A 23,122-nucleotide genomic window follows, 5' to 3' on the forward strand; every position below is an offset into this window, starting at 1 on the left:
AGCCTCTACCATCTCTTTGCTGAGGCAGCGGATCTTCATGGATGGACTTGAAGCAATTGACCCTTTGCATTACTTGGGGTGAGCTCAACCAGGGCCTATGTATGCATTCCACCCAACCGCGTCCTTATCTTACAACAGAAGACCTCTTTTCATATTTTAAAGCAGACCCCAGTTCTTAAAGGATGGCAAGGAGTAGGTTCAATCTTTTCACATGTGCTGGTTCAGAGCATCTCTGATGCCAGAAGATGAACTGATTTTTGACCCTTAGTGTCACCTTATATTCTAGAATTGCTGCACGAAGTATCAGATTAGGCAGCTACTGAGACGTTGTGCTATAAGTTATCAAAATTAAAGAGTGCTATTAGTTAAAAAACAGATCCATGGTAACAAAGCATCCTGTAACCATTGCAGTATCTCAAAAGGCATGGCGTTCAGATTTTAAATAATTGTAGCGGATCTGAATTATTTTCAGGTAAATGTCATCTAATCGCACGCATTGGATGCACACCTCTTCGTGGGCTAACAGGATATTAGGGAAGGGCTCATAACACGATCTTTGCCTTAGGTGAGAGTTAGTGGCCATGTGCTATGGCTCTTTTTTTGTTCACTTGTTCTTGTGGGCCACCAGTTAACTCAGCAGGGTCTTTCTTAAGGTGGTCTATCCGCTGCACAGTAGAGGGCGGGGACCCAAACCATACAAAACAGCGTAAAAGTTTCACAGATCTGAACAGGAGAACAAAGCAGAAACACATAAGGCGACATGGTTGACAGTCGTGACAATCACCAGGAAGGTCTACAAGTGTGGTCCATGTAAAACCAGAATCCTAACCTACATGCAGGGACCCCCAGGTAGGGGTGTCTCATCTTCTCGTGTACGTAAACAGACACACTCACAATTTCTCTCTCATATCAATCAGAAGAGGATTTGTGAGTCCCACTTCTGATAGGCGGATGGGTTTTACCAGGGAAACCCAAAAGTAAGCCTCTCCGGCAGGATTGCAGCAAAAAGGACTAAACCATAACCGTTCATAAACCATAACCAGCTGCCACCAACCACATCAATGCCCCAGACACGGGCACAGTAGTCACTGCGGTTAAAGGAAGGTATACACATAACAGTCATATTCTGCAGGTGAGAAACATAAAAACATCATGATCCGAATGGTCCAGCCTTATTTTTCAACCGGGTTTATGGGTCTGCAATAAAAAGCACATCATTCTATGTTAAAGAATGTTTCTTGCACTAACGACAGACGCATGTTTTGTAACTAACGGAATTTAACCACATGACTCTTAAATGCATGACATCAAATCTTTTCTATTTTGAATTCAAATTGCTTCCTCGGCTACAAATCATTTTGTTTGAAATTAGCAAATAAATACACAAATGCCACAGCTAATCGTTCTGTAAACACCATTTGAGTGTATTTGCACATTTGTATTTGGCGAGGGAGTTGGCGAGAACAGCAGGCAGTCTCCCCAGCGTTACTTAAATGCCTCTTCTTCTGCATATCACGACTGTGCTACATCTGCACTGGGCCGGTGCGCTTGGTTTTTTTGTCCCTCTCATCCGGTATGTGGAGCCAAGTCCCAAGAGGCAGTGCAGCAGATTTTTCCATCACGTCAACCTGCAGTTCATGTAGAGGGCGCATCACGCACTAGTTTAGGACTAGTGGAGCCCTCAAGGATTAGTTTCGCAAAATTCATGATCTGAGAATGCTATAAAAATAGAGGTGAATGAAGCAGAAGCTTGGCAGAAAAACGGAAAATGCTGTCGCCCACGCAATCCCAAAAACTGTTTTCCGCATGCGCGATCACTGCCGATGATCTCACTGGACAAGGCTCGCAAGCTATCCTGTCACTATATTACCAGAGAGAGCCTGGGCCATCATGGTACATGCATCTTCAAATGGGTCTTTGCCTGCAAAGTGTGGCCCTTGGTAGGCAGCAAGGCAACCCTAGTCAAAGTATAACAATCCTTTCTCGCTATCTGTTACAAGAATGTGTTCAATTCGTTTTTACAAAACATCGCCAGATTTTACACAGGGTCAAGAATTAAGTGTAGGTGTGCGTAGTCCTGGCTGCCACAACTACAAGTGGCAGTATCCTAGTGAAATTCTAAGCATACATTGTTCTGGTGTTTCTACTACAGAGCACGACGGGAGAACACAATGCAGCAGGCAAGAATGAGCTCGAGGTAGCACGGGTTCACATCGACCCCATACAGAACAGCGCTCTACTGAACTCAAAACCACACTTGATATGAGGTGTTTATTCCAAGTAGGAAATGTGTCTAGCGGGGACGGATAGAAGTCGATCATTTTTCTAGTAGGGATTTGCCAACTAAAGGGTCACGATATTAGTCAGTAGGCCAAAGGATGGTATGCATTTTGGCGTGGGAGTGTCATACTGCACTTAGATACTCTCAGCCAGGTTGACACTAGTGTGATTTCGTAACATTCCTATGATGCCAAACCAACAATCTAGGGGTGTCAAGAGCTGGAGGACAGTTGAGCTTGTTGACTGCTAGGAGTTGGGTCTCTCTATCTCGGACTGAAATAAACAGTGTGGAATACAACTGGAGGTGGTGTATTTATTTACAACAGGGAGGTAGCTCAGTCAAGACAATGTCAAACTTGAATATCTAAAATAAAAGGGAGTAGACAGCAATTCAAAAGCTCTCACCGCATTAGAAATTGCAAGTGGCCAAAGAAAGATGTGGCTACTGGATCAGAGGTGGTCACCCGCAAATCTCATAGTAAAACTGGTACATGTGCTGTTGATTTGCTAACCCACCCGTCTATCCCCCCTGCACACTGCCATCATAAGATCCCACGCAGGGTGGGGTGTCCTTTTTATTCTCCTTCCACTCTCAACTTTAAGGAGATGGTGCACAACACAATCTGCCATTTACCTGATTTTCCTCTCAATATCTGCTCATCTCCACAGTTATCTTATTTACCTCTATCCAAGACACATTTTAGAAGTATTAGCTTTCACTTACATCATTAACCAGGGAAGGAAAAAACGTCATATGAACAATAGTTACTTCCCTGTAATCTGTGGTTCTTCAGTATCGGGGTCTTTCATAGATTCACAATCCTGAATTATTCCCAGTCGTCGCAGTGAGAGTCCCACAGTATATAAAAAAGCAATAAATATGCCCATAATAACCAAAAACCTTGGTAACATGAAACCAGGAAGTAAAGTAGCCCAAAGCTACCAAGAAAAAGTTCCACATCTATGACTATCATAGTCATTATACATAGTCCAAACTGCAGCGAATCAGGCGACAGCACCCACCAGAATGTTCTCCTCAGAGGCTCAGGCTCTCAGATTTTCTCGCACAAGAGTGTAACCAAGAGATAAGAGCATAAACCAGCCTCTGAGGGGAGGTGGGCGGGTTGCATGTGAATCTATGAAAGACACCAATACTGGAGAATCACAGATTACAGGTAACTATTGTTCTTCTCCAGTATTGGGGTGTCTTTGATAGATTCACATGCCTGAATCAGAGTAGATAGCAGTACCCAAATAAGGCTTGGAAGACGCTATTTGTAACAATCTGCTTATAGAAGGCGTTTGCAACCACATAATAGAAAATGCTAACATGCATAAATACCTGAAAATTTGCAATCACATGACCATGTACTCAATATTAGGCAAGATAATAAGCGTCTGAGAAGCAGTACAGAGGAGGGAAACAGAGGCTCAGCTTATTTGATAAGATTGCGGAGAATCGCCTGTCCCACCTATGTATCAGCATTGCTGCCATCTTCCAAACAGTAATGCTTGGTGAAAGTGTGTCTGCTGGACCAAGTTGGCGCTTTGCAGATTTGTTGAAGAGGAACACCTGCGAAAAGAGCAGTTGAAGAAGAGACTGCCCTTGTAGAGTGCGCTCTTGGAGTTGTCTGCAAAGGTCTTCCAGCTTGTTGATGGCAAAAGTCAACAGCGGCAGAAATCCATCTAGCTATGGTCTGTTTAGACACCGCTTGTCCTGGCCTTAATTTTCCGTAGGCAACAAAAAATTGATCGGATTTACGAATGGTAGAGGTCCTTTGTAAATAGAACTTAAGACATCTTCTGATGTCAAGGGCATGCAATGCCCTTTCCGCAGGGGAGTGCGGGTTAGGAAAAAATATTTTCAAGATGACTGTTTCGTTCAGGTGAAAATTCGAAGGCACCTTAGATACAAATTTAGAATTTGTGCGCAGCACCACAGAATTGGACGTAAACTGTAAGAAAGGTGAATGAACGGTGAAAGCTTGAATGTCACTGACTCTTCTTGTTGAAGTCAATGCTAGCAACAGAGAAACCTTCCACAATAGAAATTTGAAATCCACTCTGTGAATAGGTTCAAATGGGTGGCGCATGAGCTGATCTAATACCACATTAAGATGCCAGGATGGAGGAGGACGACGTACAGGAGAAAACATTTGAAACAGTCCCTTAAAAAACTGTTGCATTATTCTCGATGAATAGAGAGACTTGGACCCATCCTGCCGGAACCTTGAAATGGCAGCCAAAAAAACTTTTTAAGTGCAAGAAAAAAGGTAATATCTGCTCAGGTGTTGCATGACTCGGGTGTACCTCAGCAGATTGACACCACATGCAGAATCTTTTCCATTTAAGTCTGTATGTCCTTATTGTGGCAGGCGCTCGAGCGTTAGCCAGAACTTCCTTGTAATCCGTAGAAATATTCAGATGTGCGAATTCAAGGTGCTCAGGCGCCAGGCAGCTAATTTCAGAGATGCAGGATCTGGATGGCAAATCTGACCGTCTTGAATGGACAGGAGATCCAGTACTCGTCGAAACTGAATTGGCTCGCACTCCGATAGGAGGAGAAGCTCGGTAAACCAGAATTGGCAAGGCCACCTGGGAGCGATGAGAATTAGACGACAAGGTTCTCGCTTCATCTTCCGGAGAACTCTGGGAACCAACCGTATCGGAGGAAAAGCGTAAGCATATATTTGAGACCAGTTCATCAAAAACGCATTCCCCTGAGAATCTTTGTGGGTAAGTCAGCTTGCAAAGAATAGGTATTTGCTGTTCTTCTTGGTCGCAAAGTGGTCCAGGTCGGGTTGACCCCACTGTTGGAACACTTGATCCACCGTTGGCTGATGCAGTTCCCATTTGTGTGTGGACACCGTGGACCTGCTGAGGGGAATCCGCCAGAACATTTGAAACTCCCGGCACGTGAACTGCCAAGAGATTGATCTTGTGCCATATAGCCAAATCCCAGATTTCTTGGGCTTCTTGAGACAGAAGAGCCGGTCTCGTTCCTCCCCGTTTGTGCAAGTAATGCATACTTGTATTATTGTCTGTGCGAATCAATATTGTGGCTCCCAGAATGATTGTCTGAAATGACTAAGAAGATGGCTCTTAGTTCTAGTAGATTGAAATGCCACTTCTGTTGTTGAGGGCTCCATTTTCCGCTGACCTTTAGCCCTTGAAGATGTGCTCCCCATCCCTCGAGGGACGTGTCTGTGGTGGCTGTAAAATTCAGCGCTTCTTGAAGGAATGCACATCCCCTCTCTACATTTCTTTTTTGAGTCCACCAGAGAATGGCCTCTCGCATTCGAGGAGTGACTTGAATGAGATCTTCGAATGATCCTGTAACCATTGCTGTTTGAGGTCTTCTTGAAGGGGCCTCATTCTGAGGCGGCAGTTTGGTATCAACGGGATGCAAGAAGAGACCATTCCCAGAAAGGACTAGAACGGTCGGACAGAAACTGACCTTTTTGATCTTAACTTGTGAGCCAGCTTGCGGATCCTTTGTTGTCTTTCGTCTGATACGAAGGCTCGAATTAGTTGCATGTCCAAAGACGCCCCTAAGAACGTTTGTCTTTGCGAAGGAACAAGATGCAATTTGTCGAGGTTGATAGATAGACTCAGTGACTGAAACAGAGAAAGACAACTTTGGACATGGACGTTTGCGTCTGAGAAAGAACTCGCCTTGATAAGGCAGTTGCCCAAGTAAGAAAATATTTGAATTCCTTCCAGATGGTGGTGCGCTGCTACTGGAGCTAGGACCTTCGTAAAAACCTGGGTGCCGATCGTAGTCCAAAGGGAAGGACTTTGAACTGGAAGTCCCTGCCAGCCACTCTGAAACGTAGGAAGCTTCTGTGCCTGGGGAGAATGGAAATGTGGAAGTATGCATCTTGAAGGTCTAGGGTGGCCATGTGATCCCCTGCAGACAAAAGCTGAAGTATTTCTTGAAGCGTTAACATCGGAATGACAATTTCTTTAGATATTTGTTGAGGGATTGAAGATCCAGAATGGGACGCCATTCTCCGGATTTTTTCTTTATTAGGAAAATACTTGAATAAAATCCCGTTCCTCTCTACAATTGAAGGACTTTTTCGATCACTCCTTTTTGTAACATCAAATTTATCTGGGAAAACAGCTCTTTGGGATGAGCTGGAGGTGGGCCTTTTGGAGGGAAATTTGGAGGAAACTTTTCGAATTCTAGAGCATGGCCCTTGGCTACAATGTCTAGGACCCACTTGTCCGATGTCATTAATGACCAATTTGAGTAAAATATTGAGATTCCTCATCCAACCTTTACATGGGGCTGCGGCAGAAGTAGTGGCAGGTGGCGATACTCATAGTTTTTTGTTTGAATCCTTTCCGCGGTAGAAAGGCTTCCTTTCATTTTGAGAATAGGAAGTGTTGCGCTGACCATATGATTGATATCTTTGTGATTGGTAGCGCTGATTTCCTTGATACGATTTGTAGGAGGTTTGTTGATTATAGCTTCCTCCATTCACATTTCCTCATCCACATCATTTTGCACCCCGAAAGGGCGGCTTACAAAATTGCAAGGTGCCAAGAGATCTGGCTGTTTCTGTGTCCTTTTTGATGGTTTGTAGTGCTTCCTCTACATATGAACCGAACAAGGCCTCTCCATCGAATGGCATGTCAAGTATTTTTGCCTGTATCTCCTGGCAAAACGAAGTAGCTTTCAACCAGCCTTGCCGACGTAGAACAGCCGCACCCGCTAGCTGTCTGAAAACTGTGGAAGCAACATCTAGTGACGAATCAATCTCCGCAGAGATTCGTTCCACCTCTTGCCGTATCTTCAGAGCTTCAGCCTTTGACAGCTCTAGTAGCGTATCTATATATGGTGAAATGTCAGACCACATTTGTCGGTCGTACCGACCTAGAAAGGCTAATGAATTGGCCGCACGGACTGTTGTTGCTGCCATGGTGGAGGCTCTTTTTCCAATTGCGTCCAGCCACCTGCCGTCCCGGTCAGGTGGGTTTGTGATTGGAGAAGAAGGATTCCCAGCCCGTCTTTGAGCAGCTTGCACAATCACAGAGTCAGCCTTTGGGTGTCCTATGAGGCATGCTGGAGACTTGTCGGGCGCTTTATATTTCTTGTCCAGTCGTGGCAAGACCGGAGGAATAGACACAGGAGTCGACATTACCTTCAATCCCTCCTTCCATATAAAATCTATAATGGGAATCACCCTTACTTGTTTCCTTGACTGATCCTTAAAATCATAGAGGAAGCATTCCTCCTTCTTCGTCTCCATAGGGATGACAAATCTTTGAGTTGCTCTTTCCATGATGAGGTGGAAGCCTCCAATATACACTGGAGGAGAATCAGCAGGAGCTGGAGGTGATGGAGAAGGTGTTTGGATGTGATACTCATCCCACTACGACAAAAGAGATCTCTCGTCTACTTCACCTTCCTCCTGGTCCTCATTATCCGATGAATGTGCTTCAGGAGAATGATGCGAAGCCACTGGCGAAGGTGGTCTAGGAGACCGGAATTCTGAAGTGGAAGCTTGAGCCACTGGTGTAGGTGGCACGGACTCTGCCGATTCAGATGGTGGGAAACGGCGGTAATAGTCGTCTAGCATATGTTGAAGGTTATTTAATAAAGCCATAAGCATCTTAGCTGTAGGGATATTATCAGTAGGTGAAGCCACAGGTTCAGGAGAAGATTGGTCACCATGATCATCTTCCTAGAACTTTATGAACAACTCCGAAGGACTTCTAGCTGTGCGAAACTTGTTGTCCACTTCAGAATCCTCTTCACTTTCATCTGAATCTAGTAATTTCTCAGGAACCTGTAGAGGTACCTTATGTGGAGAAATATGCAATGGAGATATGGGGTCAAGCGCAGAACCACGTCTCTGTAACAAAGAAGGTTTTGTCGTAGACGGCGTAGATGTTAAGGCCGTAGACGGTGACCAGACTTGTAGCTCTGTACAAGATGACAACTTTTGCGTCGACGGGAGAGCAGTCGACGGGCCCGTCGACGATGGAATCATCACTGAAGGTGAAAACGTCGATGAGGAAGTGTCCGTCGACATTGTTGTCTTCGACGACGAGGAGGAGGGCTTCTTCGTCGAGATTTTCCTGGTCTTGGTCATAGACGGAGCGCTGACGATAGGTAAAGTCTTTTTCGTCAACGAGGTGGGTTTCACAGAGACGCAGACCAGCGTCGACGGGGATGACGCCGACGACACAATCATCTGAGGCTTAGGTCAGGAGAAGGTCATCGTCGATGTAGATGTTGTGCCGACGGGAATCTTCGTTGACGAAGGGGTCGTCGACGATGGGGCCTTCTTCTGAGGGAGAATCTTCTCAGAAGTTGGCTTAGGGGGTAACATTTTCACTGACCTTCACTGGGGCGTGGAAGGCAAAGGTTTGCTCTTGACAGGTGGAGTAGCCTTCTTAGAAGTGCTAGGCCCTTCTGAACCCTTAGAGGGTTATTGTTTTCTCACCACCTTTGCCCCAGGGGAAGATAAAACCTCTTCAGCAGCCCTCTTTCTAGAGGACACAGATGACCCAGAAACAATACTTCCTACCTCAGAAACTGGATTGTCCTGATCTTTAAGCTTCTGTAGCCACAGAAGTAGGCGGCCCTCTCTGTCCCCGAGGGTCTTTTGAGGGAAGGTCCTGCATATCTTGCAGTCCTTCACCTGATGATCCGGGTATAGGCAATAGATGCATTTCTTGTGGGGATCTTCAGAGAAAAGCCCGAGCTTACCACAAGATTCACCAGGCCTGAATAAGGATTTCTTAGAGGAAGACATCCCAAGAGTATAAATCCCTGAAGAATTAAGTAAAATTGAGAAGAACTGAGCAGAGCTCAGGGAGACTCCCTTCACACGACGTGCGGTAGAAAATCTGAGAGCCTGAGCCTCTGAGGAGAACATTCTGGTGAGTGTTGTCGCCTGATTTCCTGCAGTTTGGACTATGTATAATGATTATGATAGTCATAGATGTGGAACTTTTTTTTGGTAGCTTTGGGATACTTTACTTCCTGGTTTCATGTTACCAAGGTTTTTGGTTATTATAGGCATATTTATTGCTTTTTTATATACCGTGGGACTCCGACTCCAATGACGAGAAATGATTCAGGCATGTGAATCTATGAACGACATCCCAATACTGGAGAATCCATCCACCCATCACTAGCACTTACATCAGCAAGATATCATACATTTACATTACCTTTGTAGTGCCTTAATTATGATTGTGTCTTCCAGTTTTCCCTTTTTACTGATTTTTAAGGATAAATACAGACAGAAAACTATCTGTTTTCCTGTCTGTATTGGTTTTTAAATATGGAAAAATACTGAAAATAGGTTTTCTCTTGGACGATTCTCACTACTGTCAATCAGGCGTGCTCGGTCAATAGCTGTGCAGACTGGCAGGTAGTGGAATCAAAGAAAGAAAAATAGTTTCCTAGTGAAGCTAAATAATTGCAGCAGTTCAGCTGTATTAAGCTGTTCTACAATACACATGACTTCAGATGACTGCATTGTACTGTAAAGGCCTTTAACTCATTGGACATTCAACAAAAAGGAGTACACATTTGTCAGTCAAATAAACGTGGAAACATGCCTATTCCAGCTTGATTTTTTTTACACCAAGCACAAATAATTACGGATATCTACAGATGAAAGGAACTAACCATGAATATGGATAAATACAAACGGAAATGTGAAAAAAATAAATACCATAAAACCGGAAGCCCTAATTATGATCTTTGCTGTAACGTTTATATGCTTATGTCAGCCATTAAGTGTGAATTGCAGTTATAGGCCATCACTGTCCACAAAATGATAACATGATATACTGATCTGCGCGGTATTGAGTATGAGTGGAGTTTGCTCCATCTTGATGTAAAATATCTACTTGAGAATGATTCATTACATTTTGGAGTTGTACATTGTGTAAAATGAGACCTCAAGGTCACTAGAGCGCACAGAAGAAGAAATGCAGTTCTGCTGCAGCAGACACGATATAGGTTAGATTGACTCGACTGGGAGTGAGGTGTATCAACCATCCAACATTCTTGGTTAATTTCCCTACTGGTTCAAAGTTTGTAGACGAACATTACCTAAAAGAGTATCATTTTCAAACATTTTCTGAACGGCCGGCAACTTGGTGCTGCTCTCTAACAGAGGTTCAGGTTGTTCCAGATACTGGGTCCCTGAAAACCCAGTGATCTGACTCAATGATTCAGTCATTTGAAGTTGCATTGCTAGATAAAGTGTAGGGTGGCCAATCATAGGTTCCTGGTCACGGTATAGTGGGGAGCCAGATTTGCAGGTAGCCATGCAGGTCCTTTATTCTAGTAGGCCTTGTGGGCTGGTTTCATGGAAGTTTAATTTGAAAGGATCTAACCGGTGACATTCAGAAAGAGGAAATTAGTACTCTAGAAATCTTGAATAGCATGCCCTGCACAGAATTCTTAACGTACAAGCAACTGTCAATAACACAAATCAACAAGGATATATCAGCTTTTTAAAGCGTTATAGCACAAGAGTTACACTCAAAGCAACTTACCATTATGTGTTCAAGAAGGGAATCTATTGCAACTATATTATCAAAGTAGGTTCTGAAAAAGTAGAGAAAAGGGTAAAAACATTGTCAATACCTGGATAAAACAGGCTACTTTTGTGTGCATTTTTTGATCCAAATATGACTGAAACAAGCCTGCCAAGAGAGAAAAGCCAGCTGTGTAGCCCCAGGACGCAAACGTCTTGAATTACATTCCAGCTTTAATGAACGTGGGCCTGGCCGAACTTTTCTCTCGTGGAAGCTTATAACCAAACCAACAAGCTCTGTCCTCAGTTCTAAAAGCTGGCGGTGGGTGCACTGCTGACTGACACTGAGTGTGGATGGAAGAGCAGCCGGCATTCTTTACTGAGGATACACATGGACATGGTAAAATGTGACGGCGCCATTTTATATGTAATTTTATATGTAATCATAATGTCTAGGATGCAGCAAAAACTTCACCATAAGGTCAACAAGTTAGTAACAAAATACTTTTATTTATTTATGGAAAACACTACTTTAACTTTCTCCAAATTGTGTTCCACAAAAAGAGCAACAGTTATAATGTCGAAAAAAAGTCTTCCAGCGCGAATTGCGGCAATGTGTCGCATTTTATCTTTGGTTAATACACTGCAGCAAATATATTGCAGAAGTGCAACATTTACTTTTAAAGCTTGCAAAAAAGTTTCAAACACGACTTGGGGGGGAGCAATGCTGCAACGTGCTAATTTCTTTATCAATAAGCAAGTGTGAAACGAGCCAAAGTTGATCTCAGAGGAAGAAAACAAGTTAAAGACCAGACTAACTGGGGAAATGGCCATGTCATTCGGAAGACTCCGCGATGGTCTTAAACCACCAATAAATAATTATAAACGAGTATTCTGTTTGAGAATTATAGGCGTACGTCTTAAGAAGGCAACACATGTACAACAAAGTCAGCCTTGCTGCTTAGTGAACAGAATTTTGCAATATGTTATGCACAACCTTAAATTAAGAATACAAGATGGGATTTATTCAAACAAATGCCAGAATTGAGTGTGAATATGCCCCCCGATGCAAACCTTTCCCTGTTACCACCTCCGCAAGGTTAATTGTAGTTTACCACTCTCCAGGTTTGTAACCTTCTTTTGCCAAAACAGACTGAGTTTCTAATATTGTTTACACTTTCCAGAACCTTATAAAGGATCTTGGCCTTAGGCCTCGTTCCTCTATAAGGTTATGGGACTTCTCAGCAACTTGCAATATCCTTATAACTTATGGCAGGGGTACTTTATATAATCCCTAAAACTACTTACCAGTGTGCCTCCAATTTCCCCAAAGAGAAATAAAATCTTAAATATTTTTTAAAATGAGTCTTGGGTAAAGAAATGATTACAAAAAATACTTTTTTGCATAGTTATTCTTATTTAAAACACTGGCCGTACCTAAAAACGTGTATTTATATTTTATTTATGTCTTAATCCAACACAAATAAGGTCTAAAAGTCTGCTTGAGGCCTAATTTGCATTAAAAAAAAAACTTGCCCCACATTCAAACCAAGACTAGTCCTACGGACTAAGTTTAGTTGTACATATTCCATCATTACGAAATGTGCTTTTCTCGCTTGAACAAATTATCTAACATTCATTTGTAGCAGTTCTCATTACACAACATTAACTGATACGAAGGCCACCTCATGTTCAGCCCTGGGAAGGAAATGCTTAGATACTAGTTACACATAGGAGAATGAAGTATTGATTTTTCAGAGTCTTACTGAAGAGTAAAAACTCATTCAGCCACAAGCTTGATGTAAACACCATGTATGAAATAACTTTCTGCCCTTCTTATAGAGTGATGGTACAATGCCCATTTCTGTTATGAGTGCCACAGAACATGTAGTATTATTACTATTTTGACTGATTCTGGCAAAAGTTTTGCTCAATTTTATAAACAAATACAGATTGATGGATTAGATTTAACTTTTAATGCTGGAATCTAAAAATTAATGCCTAATGAATAAACTCTCTTTATTGATTGACTTTTAAAGTCCTTAATGATTTATTGTGGCAGGCCTTATTTGATAACACCTGAAGATTGAGATGGATTAAACCCCGCCCCTCACGGACAATGGAATAGATGTTTAAAATGCTGAGAAGGATTGTCAGTGCAAATCTACTATGAGAGGGGATGTGCCATTTTATTTGTTCAGTGTATTGATGAGATGAGCAGAGGGTGGCAGGGGACTCTTTAGAGGGGTTGGAGGAATCCGTAAGACTGACCAGCATGGCATTACTCGCTCTATGTGAGACAGGTGTTGGGTTGGGAAGTCCACTTCAAAGTAGGTATTGATTAATAAGGTGTAAGCGTGGTATCAGGCAGTGCTTTATTGGTAGTGTATGTTTTGAAGGAGAGGTCTGAGTTGATATTGCAAAATGATTTTGGAATTGTGGCAAATTGTTGGGTGAATCCTTTATAGCTTCATGTCGCCTAGCCCAATCTGTATTTGGGCGTGTATGGGAATACAGGCAATGAGGATCAATCAGTCTGCTCACGTTCAACTTGAGGGAAGTGTTTAGCATCCATTCCTTTATGATAAGAATACAGTCTCTTTGTTGGTTGATTTTCCTGATTATGGTGACTTTCTTGTAAAGCAAGGTGTTGTCAGCCTGTTTGTGAAAATTGGGACACAAGAGGTAACTGGCGATCTGCAGATGCCCATCTAGATAAGTTGGACCTGAACCCGTAGAAAGAATGAGGACCAATTAAGAGTGGTGTCATAAATTTACATGCACATTGAGGAAAGCTTGACCATGTCAAATGTTTCTGCGATAACAAGTAGGGCAAGAGTTGCCCTGGTCCAACAAGGGGGTATAATCCATCTCTTGCTTAGTAACTATCTCAATGCTGAGGCAACATCATTAACAGTGGCTCCTTTGGGGATTTGGGGATTTCAGAAAAAAGAAAACCTGATTATTCAGGGCAAAAGTTAATTTGTCCCACATGATCTACAAAGTGTCATGTAAATTTGAATAAGTATCTTGGTACTAAAATTACTTATCACTTGAAATCCACAAACTAGAAACAGGAAAATGTAATGAAAATAAATTGATTGCATATAAAAAATTATTCAGTGTAAATATTAGCAGACATGATTAAATTACATAAGGCTCTAAAGGGCAGCGATAATTGTGACTCAAACTTTCAAAAACTAGTGAAGTATAGATAAGACCAGACAGTCTAAAGAACAATGGCAGTCTCAGTTTCCAGGACAAGTTAAAAACTCCATACAGTTATAGTACATAGGAGGGCAGCAGAAGAAAACAAATTACTTACCTGTAACTTTAGTTCTCCAGTATTGGTAACTTTCATAGATTCACATGCTTGAATCATTCCCCGTCGTCGAAATGGGAGTCCCAATGTATATATAAAAATAGCAATACAAACCATTACAATTAGAAACTAGGCCTCGGCCCAATCTAGTTTTGTAACATATCCACCTCTTTTTGTAAAAGAGACCAAATAAAATCAACAACCAATCAGATCAGCCTCCCCCTCTAGAACCCTCCTGAGGGAGCCTTTGACCATCAGATTTTCGTAACCGTAGTGCCATAGGATAACCATAAAGAAGCAGAAGGTAGAGATTTCTCAGCGGAAAGGGTGGGTCGCATGTGAATCTATGAAAGTTACCAATACTGGAGAACTAAAGTTATAGGTAAGTAAATGGATTTCTTACTCTTGGAACTTTCTTAGATTCCCAAGAAGCAATCAGTTGTATCAAAGAATGTGCATAGAAAATATGAAGGAAAAGGAAGGAGGGGTGAGAGGGAAAGCTCACCACTTATTGAAAGAGGTACCTCCGGACTGCTTGGCCCACTGCTGTGTCGCTGCGTGATGAAGAATCCAAGCAGTAATGTCTTGTGAAGGTATGGGCACTCTTCCAGGTCGCTGGTCTTCAGATGTCTCGGATAGGTACTCCAGCAAAGAGGGCCATAGTAGAAGAGATCGCCCTCGTGGAGTGAGCACAGACTTTCCCATCAAGGGGTTTACCAGCTGCTTGATGACAATATTGAATAGCGCTGGAAATCCACTGTGCGATCCCCTGTTTGAAAAGGGGAAAATCTTTACGAGGGGCACTGTAAGCCACAAAGAGCAGGTGTGACTAACTAAAGCCTTAGTCTTACGAAGACAGAACTTCAACGTTGACTGTCCAATGAGTGAAGTGACCTCTCAGCCTGAGTCGTAGGTTGAGAGGAAAAAAGGTTTTTCATTTTTCAGGTTCATTTAAATGAAAGTCCGAAGGCACCTTCGGGATGAACTTTGGGTTGGTACAGAGTACTATGGTTTCATTTTTAAACTGAAGAAAAGGGCTCCTAAAGAGCCTGCAACTCGCTGACCCTTCTATCTGAAGTCAAGGCTAAAAGAAGGGCCACCTTCCAGGTGAGAAATTTGAAGTTTGCTTTATGTATTGGCTCGAAGGGATGTTTCATGAGCTGGGTCAAGACCAGATTAAGGTGCCACAGTGGTGGAGGATGCTTCACAGGAGGGAAGACTCGAAAAAGACCTTTCATAAACTGTTTAATTATTCTTGCTGACTAGAGCGAAGGGCTTGAGGAAGTCCTCCTGAAGCGAGGAATGGCCCTAAGATGAATGAGCCAGGCCCGCCTTTGCCAAGGAAAGAATGTATTTAAGGATTTTATGCACCGAAGAAGCAAAAGGGTGAACCCCTGAATCTCTGCACCAGAGACAAGATCTCTTCCATTTCATCTGGTAGGTTTTGTTTGTACTTTGAGCCCACGCCTGAGACAGGATGTCACTACATTCTGCAGAGAGCTTTAAGTCAAGAAACTCTGTGCTCAGGAACCACGACGATAATTGAAGGGATCAGGGATCCGGATGCAAAACTTGGCCACGTGACATCGTCAACAGCGATGGAATCCGTTTTAAAGGAACTGGGTGCTCCAAGGATAGGAGAAGAAGCTCTGTGTAGTACTACACAGTACTAGAAAGGCCAAGACGGTGCTATTAGGATCATCTTGCAGGGTTCAATTTGTTTTTAGCTTTTTGAGCAGCCTTGGGATCAGAGGAATGGGGGGAAAAGGGTAAACAAAAATGCCTGACCATGCCATCGAAAACGCATTCCTGAGGATCCCGGATGGTGATGCCAGCTTGCAAAGAACCGGCATTTCTTGTTCCGTGGTGTAGCAAAGAGATCTATGGCTGGCCTGCCCCATAGTTGAAAAACCTCCTCCAGAGTCCTCTGGTCTAGCTCCCTTTCATGGCTACTCAGTGTGTCTGCTGTCTGGTTGAGATTCCCTGGGAGATGCTCCACTTTTAGTGTGACTCCATGCAGCATTGCCCACTCCCAGACAGCCTGAACTTCCGCCGACAGCAGACGAGATCTTATGCCACCCTGCTTGTTGATATAATGCATGGCTGTAGTATTGTCTGTTCTTATTAGAACTGACAAGTTATTTATCCTCGGGAGGAAAGCCTGTAGGGCTAGGCGAATTGCTCTGAGTTCCAGTAGATTGATGTGCAACAGGCCATGGTTGTGTAGCCATCAACAGCTTATCTGGAGGTCCTGCAAGACCGCTCCCCAGTCTTCCGAAGACGCATCTGTAGTAATAATCTGAGGAGCCAGAGTGACCATGAAGGAGAGACCTTGGGAAATGTTCTCCTCAGCAGTCCACCATGAAGCAGCATCTCTCATTGACATAGTGATTGTGATCATGTCTTCTAAAGACCCTTCCTCTTGGCACCACTGTAGGTCCAGTTGTTCCTGAAGAGGGTGCATTTGTAACCTGCAGTGAGGAATCAGAGGAATGCAGGACGAAATGAACCCTAGAAGGGACTTGTAGAGGTGAACTGAAAGTGACCTTTTTTGAAGTAGACGAGCCATTGACATCAATTTGGCTTGTCTTTCCACTGACAGAAAAGCTTTGTTCAGAGAGGTGTCCAATATGGCTCCCAGGAATTTGGCTTTCCTTGAAGGGCACAAATTAGATTTTTCCCATTGAGGTTAAAACCCAGACTTTTGAACAGCTAGGTACACGCTGCCACTGAAATCTCAGCTGCAGTCTTGGTAGGAACCTTTAGCAACCAGTCGTCCAGGTAAGGGAAAACCTGGTGCTGTTGTTTCCTTAGAAAAACCGCTACCGGAGACAGTATCTTGTAAAGATCCTTAGTGCCAATCTGAGGCCGAAGGGAAGAACCCTGAATTGAAAGTGGCTCTTGGCTACTGTGAAGCGAAAAAACTTCCTGTGGGACGGATGTATGGGGACTTGAAAATATGCGTCCTCTAGATCCAAAGTGGCTATGAAATCTCCTGAATTTAAAAGTCGATGTATGTCCTGCAAGAGATCATCCGATATGACTGTTTGATGAGATAGGTATTGCGCTCCCTCAGATCTAGAATAGGGCGCCACTTTTCTACAGTCTTTTGATTTAGGACGAACCAGGAGTAGAAACCCTCTCTCCTTCGTGAGACAGGGACCGGCTCTATAGCCCCCTTCTGCAGCATCTTTTGGACATCTAAGCGCAGGAGACAAAATGTTTTGTCATGTTGGTACGAGGGGGCTTGGTTGGAGGAGGATGGACAAATTCCAACGTGTGACCAAATAGGATTATATGGAGAACCCAACAATCCAATGTTATCCGTTGCCATTCTTGGAAGTAACGTGAAATCCTGCCCCCACGGGTGTTAAATGAGGGATAGGAACAGTAGACAGAGCCAGCAGGTCGCTATTGGAGCAGAGAAGACTCCATCCCTTGGCGTCCCCCTCTTCCTCTCTTTGATGATCTCGAATATGACGAGGACTGCCCCTGCCACTGGTTATATTGCGGGTGTTAAGATTGCAAGGCCGGCATATACGAGGAGTACTGATATTGCTGGTAACCTCCTCTGTATGAGGGAAGACCTCTGCCCCTTGCGCCACGAAAAGGGAACTTTCGGTATTGGAGTGTCCCTAATGATCTTGCTGTGTCCGTATCTTTTTTAATGTCTTGAAGCGCATCGTCTATGCGCTTCCCAAAGAGCGTCTTCACATCAAAGGGGAGGTCCAGAATCTTGTTCTGAACCTCAGGCCTAAATGAGGTAGCTCAAAGCCATCCCTGGAGACGAAGGACTGCGGCTCCAGCCAGGGAACGGAACGCAGTTGTTGCAATGTCCATTGCGCAATCAATCACTTCTGAGGAGGCCCTCTCCCCTTGCTGGATAATGTTTTTCGCTTCTGCCCTGCTGTCATCAGGGAACTGGTCAAGGTAGGGAGAGAGTTCACACCAAATCTAGCGGTCGTAGCTCCCCGAGTTGGCCAACGCGTTAGCCACTTTCACAAGAAGCCTTGACATTGAAGAAAACCTTTTTCCAGCATTGTCCAGGCGTCTGCCATCCTTGTCTGGAGGTGAAAGAGGAGCCCCCGGATAGTTGGATTTTCTCTGTGCTGCCTGCCATATCACTGAGTCCGGTTTAGGCTGACTCACCAGGCACGCTGGTCTATCCTTTGGGGCTTTATACTTCTTCTCTAAACGAGTTAGCACCAGAATCACTGTAGCTGGGGTCTTCATAACCTTAAACCCCTTTTCCCAAACATGACCAATGATAGGAATTGCTCTCAGATTTATTACAGGGCCCTTTGAAATCGTATAGGAAGCACTCAAGAGTGGACCGAAGGTATAGGTAGCTCAAATCTTTTTCCTGCCCTCTCCAACAAATTATGGAAACCGGCCACAACTCCAGGCGAAGAATCCACTGGCACCGGCAAAGGTGAAGCAGGAGTAGGGATAATATACTCATTCCATTCCCTGTCAGGATCCAGGGGAATTGCATTTACCTGGTCGCCATCAGAGGTATCCTCCTGAATAATCGGAGTCGACGGTGGTGGATCCACAAGTAATTGCATTGGTGGTGGTGGCAGCCGATGGGTGGAAGGCCCAGTAGGTGGAACAGCTAGAGTTGAAACCTGCTCCTGAGCTGGAGATATAGTTGGAAAACTCCTTTAATAGTCTGAGAACATGAGCTGTAAGTCCGAAATCACCCCCTTTTCTGAATCAAGGAGGATGGCATACAAACTATCTCCTCTTGGTAACCTCCACGATGGTCCTGAGGAGGACCGTATTTCTGCTCTTCATATCCATCTTCTGATTCTAGGTCCTGGCACTTCACATGCAGTTCAGAAGGGCTTTGAGCAAACCCGTATGGACCTCCATCCCCAGAATCCTCCTCCTCAAGAAGATGAGTAGGCAGCAGAGGTGTCACCTTGCTGGGAGAAGTGAGACCTCTAGTAATGCAACGTTTCCTGACGATTAACTCGGAAATTTCTACCATCGACTATGTCGTTGACGGTGCAGTCGACGATGCAGGTATCACCATCGTCGGTACCATCACAATACTGCTGTTATCACCAGGGCCGTCGTCATCCTCCTCCTCTTCAAAGTCGTCGATGACAACTTCGCTATCAACTTTGCATTCGTAGTCGACGATGAAAACTACACCGCCTTCGAAAAAGGCTAGGAAACTCTCCTTGACTATCCCGTCACTGGAGTAGGTCTCTCAAGGTTTTTGGGGCAAAAGGACAGCAAACCTTGCAATCTTTAGCCTTGTGATCTGGATGGAGGCAATAGACGCAGTCCTTGTGAGGGTCATCTATCTAAAGCTTTTTTTTAGAGCAGGTGGCACAGGCTCTAAAAAGGCCTCATTCTTTGTCAGACATGTTGACACTAAGCTGAAGAAATTGTTGAAGAAGCTGTTGAAGAAATCAGTTGGAAAATCTCTAGGACTAAGGTAATAAGGAAAATACTGAGCAGAGCTCCGTGGAGACTTTCTGGCACAACGTGTGGTAGAAAATCTGATGGTCTGAGGCTCTCTCAGGAGGGTTCTAGAGGGTAAGGCTGATCTGATTGGTAGTTGATTTTATTTGGTCTCTTTTACAAAAAGAGGTGGATATGTTACAAAAGCAGATTGGACCTAGGCCTAGTTTCTTATTGTAATGGTTTGTATTGCTATTTTTATATATACCGGAACTCCCATCTCGACAATAAGGAATGATTCAAGCATGGGAATCTGTGAAAGTTCCAATACTAGGGTAACTTTATTTTGTCTTATTATGTATTCTCATCAAATAGAAATTTTGACAGTCCTAAGTTATGTCGAACTTTCAACCTGAACATGTGGTTTAACAGGGCCATTATCAGGTTAGAGTCAAAGACATTTTATGTGCAGCAATCCTATACAGCAGAGAAGTCATAGGTAAACATGCTCAAACACAGATGAAAATTTTAAAAATAACGGAGCCCTGTCATGGAAAAGGCTCAACTGATAATTAAAACCGCATCAGGTACATAGCAAAGAAAATGCAGTGCACCTTTCAATATACAAGGGCAGGTGCATTTAAAGTTATTATATATATATATATATATATATATATATATATATATATATATATATATATATATATATATATATATATATATATATATATATATTTTTTTATAGGAACTGGATGAGACGCTCCCAGGTAAAGTGTTAAGGCACAAAGTCAATTTAGGAGCAGTAAAGAAATTTTACAACCTAAGAATCATGAAATTCTGGGAACGTGTGTAAGACCACTAAGGGTAACCGGAAAACATTTAAGGCAATGCTTTTTCTGAATGGAGGGGGGAATTGGACAGTGAGAGGAACTGACCAGCGTTGGAACAACCAAGAACACCCTCACAGAGGAACGGCGGTGTGTGTGTATAGTTGAAGATGTAGAAAGTAAACAGATGTGGTTGTGTTAGGTGCAATAAGAGCTCAAAACAAAACTGGAAAAAAGGCTGAATGTTTGAAAAGGCTTTCAGTACAATCTGAAGCTGAATTGATAGTCAAGTAGAAGGTTGTCTAGTAGGCTTGATGGTTGATATGATAACTGGTTGGGTCTGTGTGTTAATGGGGTAGTCTCTGACAGAGTACAACTATTGCTTGTCTGGGTTTGGTTTGATGTAATGGGCATAAAATGGAATGGTTAAAGAATAAGCCCAATCGGGTTGAGCTGGAGAACTGCATAAAACATGTGGCCTGCCAAAGTATTGCTCACTATGTTTGTTGATTTCGTGGTGCACTGCATGAAGCTGTGTGTCCAGGAGGCTGAAGAGTGCCAGTGTTGTTTTGTATGGTGGAGACATATGTTGGGAGGGTGAAGAACCTGTGATCGATTATCTGGCAGTTGAGAGAAGTACTGAAAATGGCTGTTTGAAAGGCAAAGATGGAGAAATGGCAAGTACAGGGTTCTACAAATGTGCTTGAGGTTTCCTAGAGAGTACAGTGTAATCGCCAGATTATCTTCAGGTTTGCCCTTTGTGTTGTTGAGGTAGCCTATGAAAAGAATGTCTAGGATGAGTGTAATCTTGCACCATGTTCCAGTGATAAAAGTTCATTTAGTGTCGCTATTGGAAATTACCATCTTTTGCAGGGCATTCTCCCAGATTTTTGCCTTCATTAACGGAACCCGATTTTGTTGGCCACAGGACTCTGCACACTTTACTTCTGCCAACCAATTGTAAAGTGCTCGTGTTATTCCTGTTAAACATGGTAAAATTGGCTTAGACCTACATTGGCACATTTAATTTACTTATAACTGCCTAGTATATGGTACTACATGTACCTGGGGCCTGTAAATTAAATGCAACAAGTGGGCGGCAGCACTCGTCCCACCCACTTAAGTAGCCCTTTTACACGTGTCCCCAGACCAGCCCTTGCATCGGTGTTTGCAGCTCTACACTACACAACTACAAACTAAACCTTTTTCCAGCCCAAATATTCCTTTTCAATACTTATAAGGCACCCCTAATGTAGGCCCTAAATGTCTATAAAGCAGGAAAGTGGCATTTAAAAGGTTGGACATGCATATTGAATTTTTTACAATCCCTAGCAGCGAAGACCCAGAAAATTGCTTTTAACTGCAGCAAGGATGGCTCACCCATAAGAAAACAGAGGATTATATCATAACAACAAAGGGAGCACCTAGAAAAATGATGCAATGACTTATTTTAATAGTAATTTAAAATTTAATAAAATATTAAAATCATATATATATATTTGAGAAAGTTGTCATTTTCCTGCCTAAGCATGACTGCTTTGTGTTAAGCTACTACAGAGTTAATTAGGCAGGTTTGCTTAATGAAGTTTGTAATTCGCCTTGACAAGGATTGAGATTATTAATATTTGGAGTGGCTTTTTACAACCCGCAACCAATATCTAATTTCTTACACTTGCGTTTTGCAGATTAGCTGGACAACAGTGCCTGTAGTGCATGCTAAGAGCAAGGCAAGTCTGCGTTAGCCTAGCAATATCTGCATTATTCACGCAAGAGGAAAACGTGACAACTTTGAGTTGGAATATCAAACAAAGATGGTTTGACCCATTTGAGGGGTCTTGTCTTCTAATTCTCCTGGACCTTTCTGCAGCCTTTGACACTGTCAATCACAACACTCTCCTCAACACTCTTCAACAGAGAATGGGCATGGAGGGCAATGTGCTTAAATGGCTTGCTTCCTTCCTCTCTGATAGATCCCAAATGATCAAAATAGCAAACAGTCTTTTATCTCCTTTGGCGGTAGGTCAAGGTGTTCCTCAAGGCTCTATACTTGCACCCACGTTGTTCAATCTCTATTTAGAACCACTGGGAAATCTCCTAAGTAAATCGGGGATCCACTATCATCTCTATGCAGATGAGACACAAATCTACTTCAAGGTTGCCTCCACTCACGATCTCTCCATCCTAAGCTCTACTCTCGACTCCATTCAAAACTGGATGTCAACTCATCAACTGATTCTGAATCCCTCCAAAACTGAATTCCTCCTCCTCTCCTCCTCACTTTCTCCTCCCCCGGTTTAATCATGGATGGACCAGATGAATCTACTTAACAATAGACCCATCATTATCGACAGCGCAAAATCCCTTGGTGTCATACTCGACAAAAAACACAATCTAATCTCCCACATCAATTCCATTGCAAACTCTGCTCGATACCAACTGCGCCTTCTTTGGGGAATTCATTGCTTCTTCCCGGAGCAAGACCTTAAATCCCTGGTCCAATCGCTGGTCCTCTCCAGACTGGACTACTGCAATTCTCTTCTTACTGGCCTCCCCAAATCCCACCTGTCCCCCCTTAAAACTGTCCTCCATTCAGCAGCTCGTTTCATTTACGGGGCCAAAAGAAGCGACCACATCACACCCATGTTATCCACCCTCCGCTGGCTTCCCATCGAGGCAAGATCTAGCTACAAGACTGCCTGTATCACCCACAAAGCCTTGCACTCCTCCTATCCTCGCTACCTGGCGAATAAACTGAAACTCTCTGG

At 43.3% G+C, this 23,122-nt stretch overlaps 1 protein-coding gene across 2 annotated transcripts in view; it reads right to left on the bottom strand.

The window, feature by feature from the left end:
• The window catches only part of LOC147708648 (cAMP and cAMP-inhibited cGMP 3',5'-cyclic phosphodiesterase 10A), a 1,277,009-nt gene that overhangs the window by 493,605 nt on the left and 760,282 nt on the right, over window positions 1–23,122 (bottom strand). For both annotated transcript variants that reach the window (XM_086927318.1, XM_086927317.1), the window contains exon 10: window positions 10,813–10,864. In XM_086927318.1, coding sequence (XP_086783444.1) covers window positions 10,813–10,864 — 52 coding nt within the window. The remainder of the gene's footprint in view (window positions 1–10,812; window positions 10,865–23,122) is intronic.

The sequence above is a fragment of the Lissotriton vulgaris genome, chromosome 6 (genome assembly GCF_964263255.1).
Source record: "Lissotriton vulgaris chromosome 6, aLisVul1.2, whole genome shotgun sequence".
Taxonomy (NCBI): Eukaryota; Metazoa; Chordata; class Amphibia; order Caudata; family Salamandridae; genus Lissotriton; species Lissotriton vulgaris.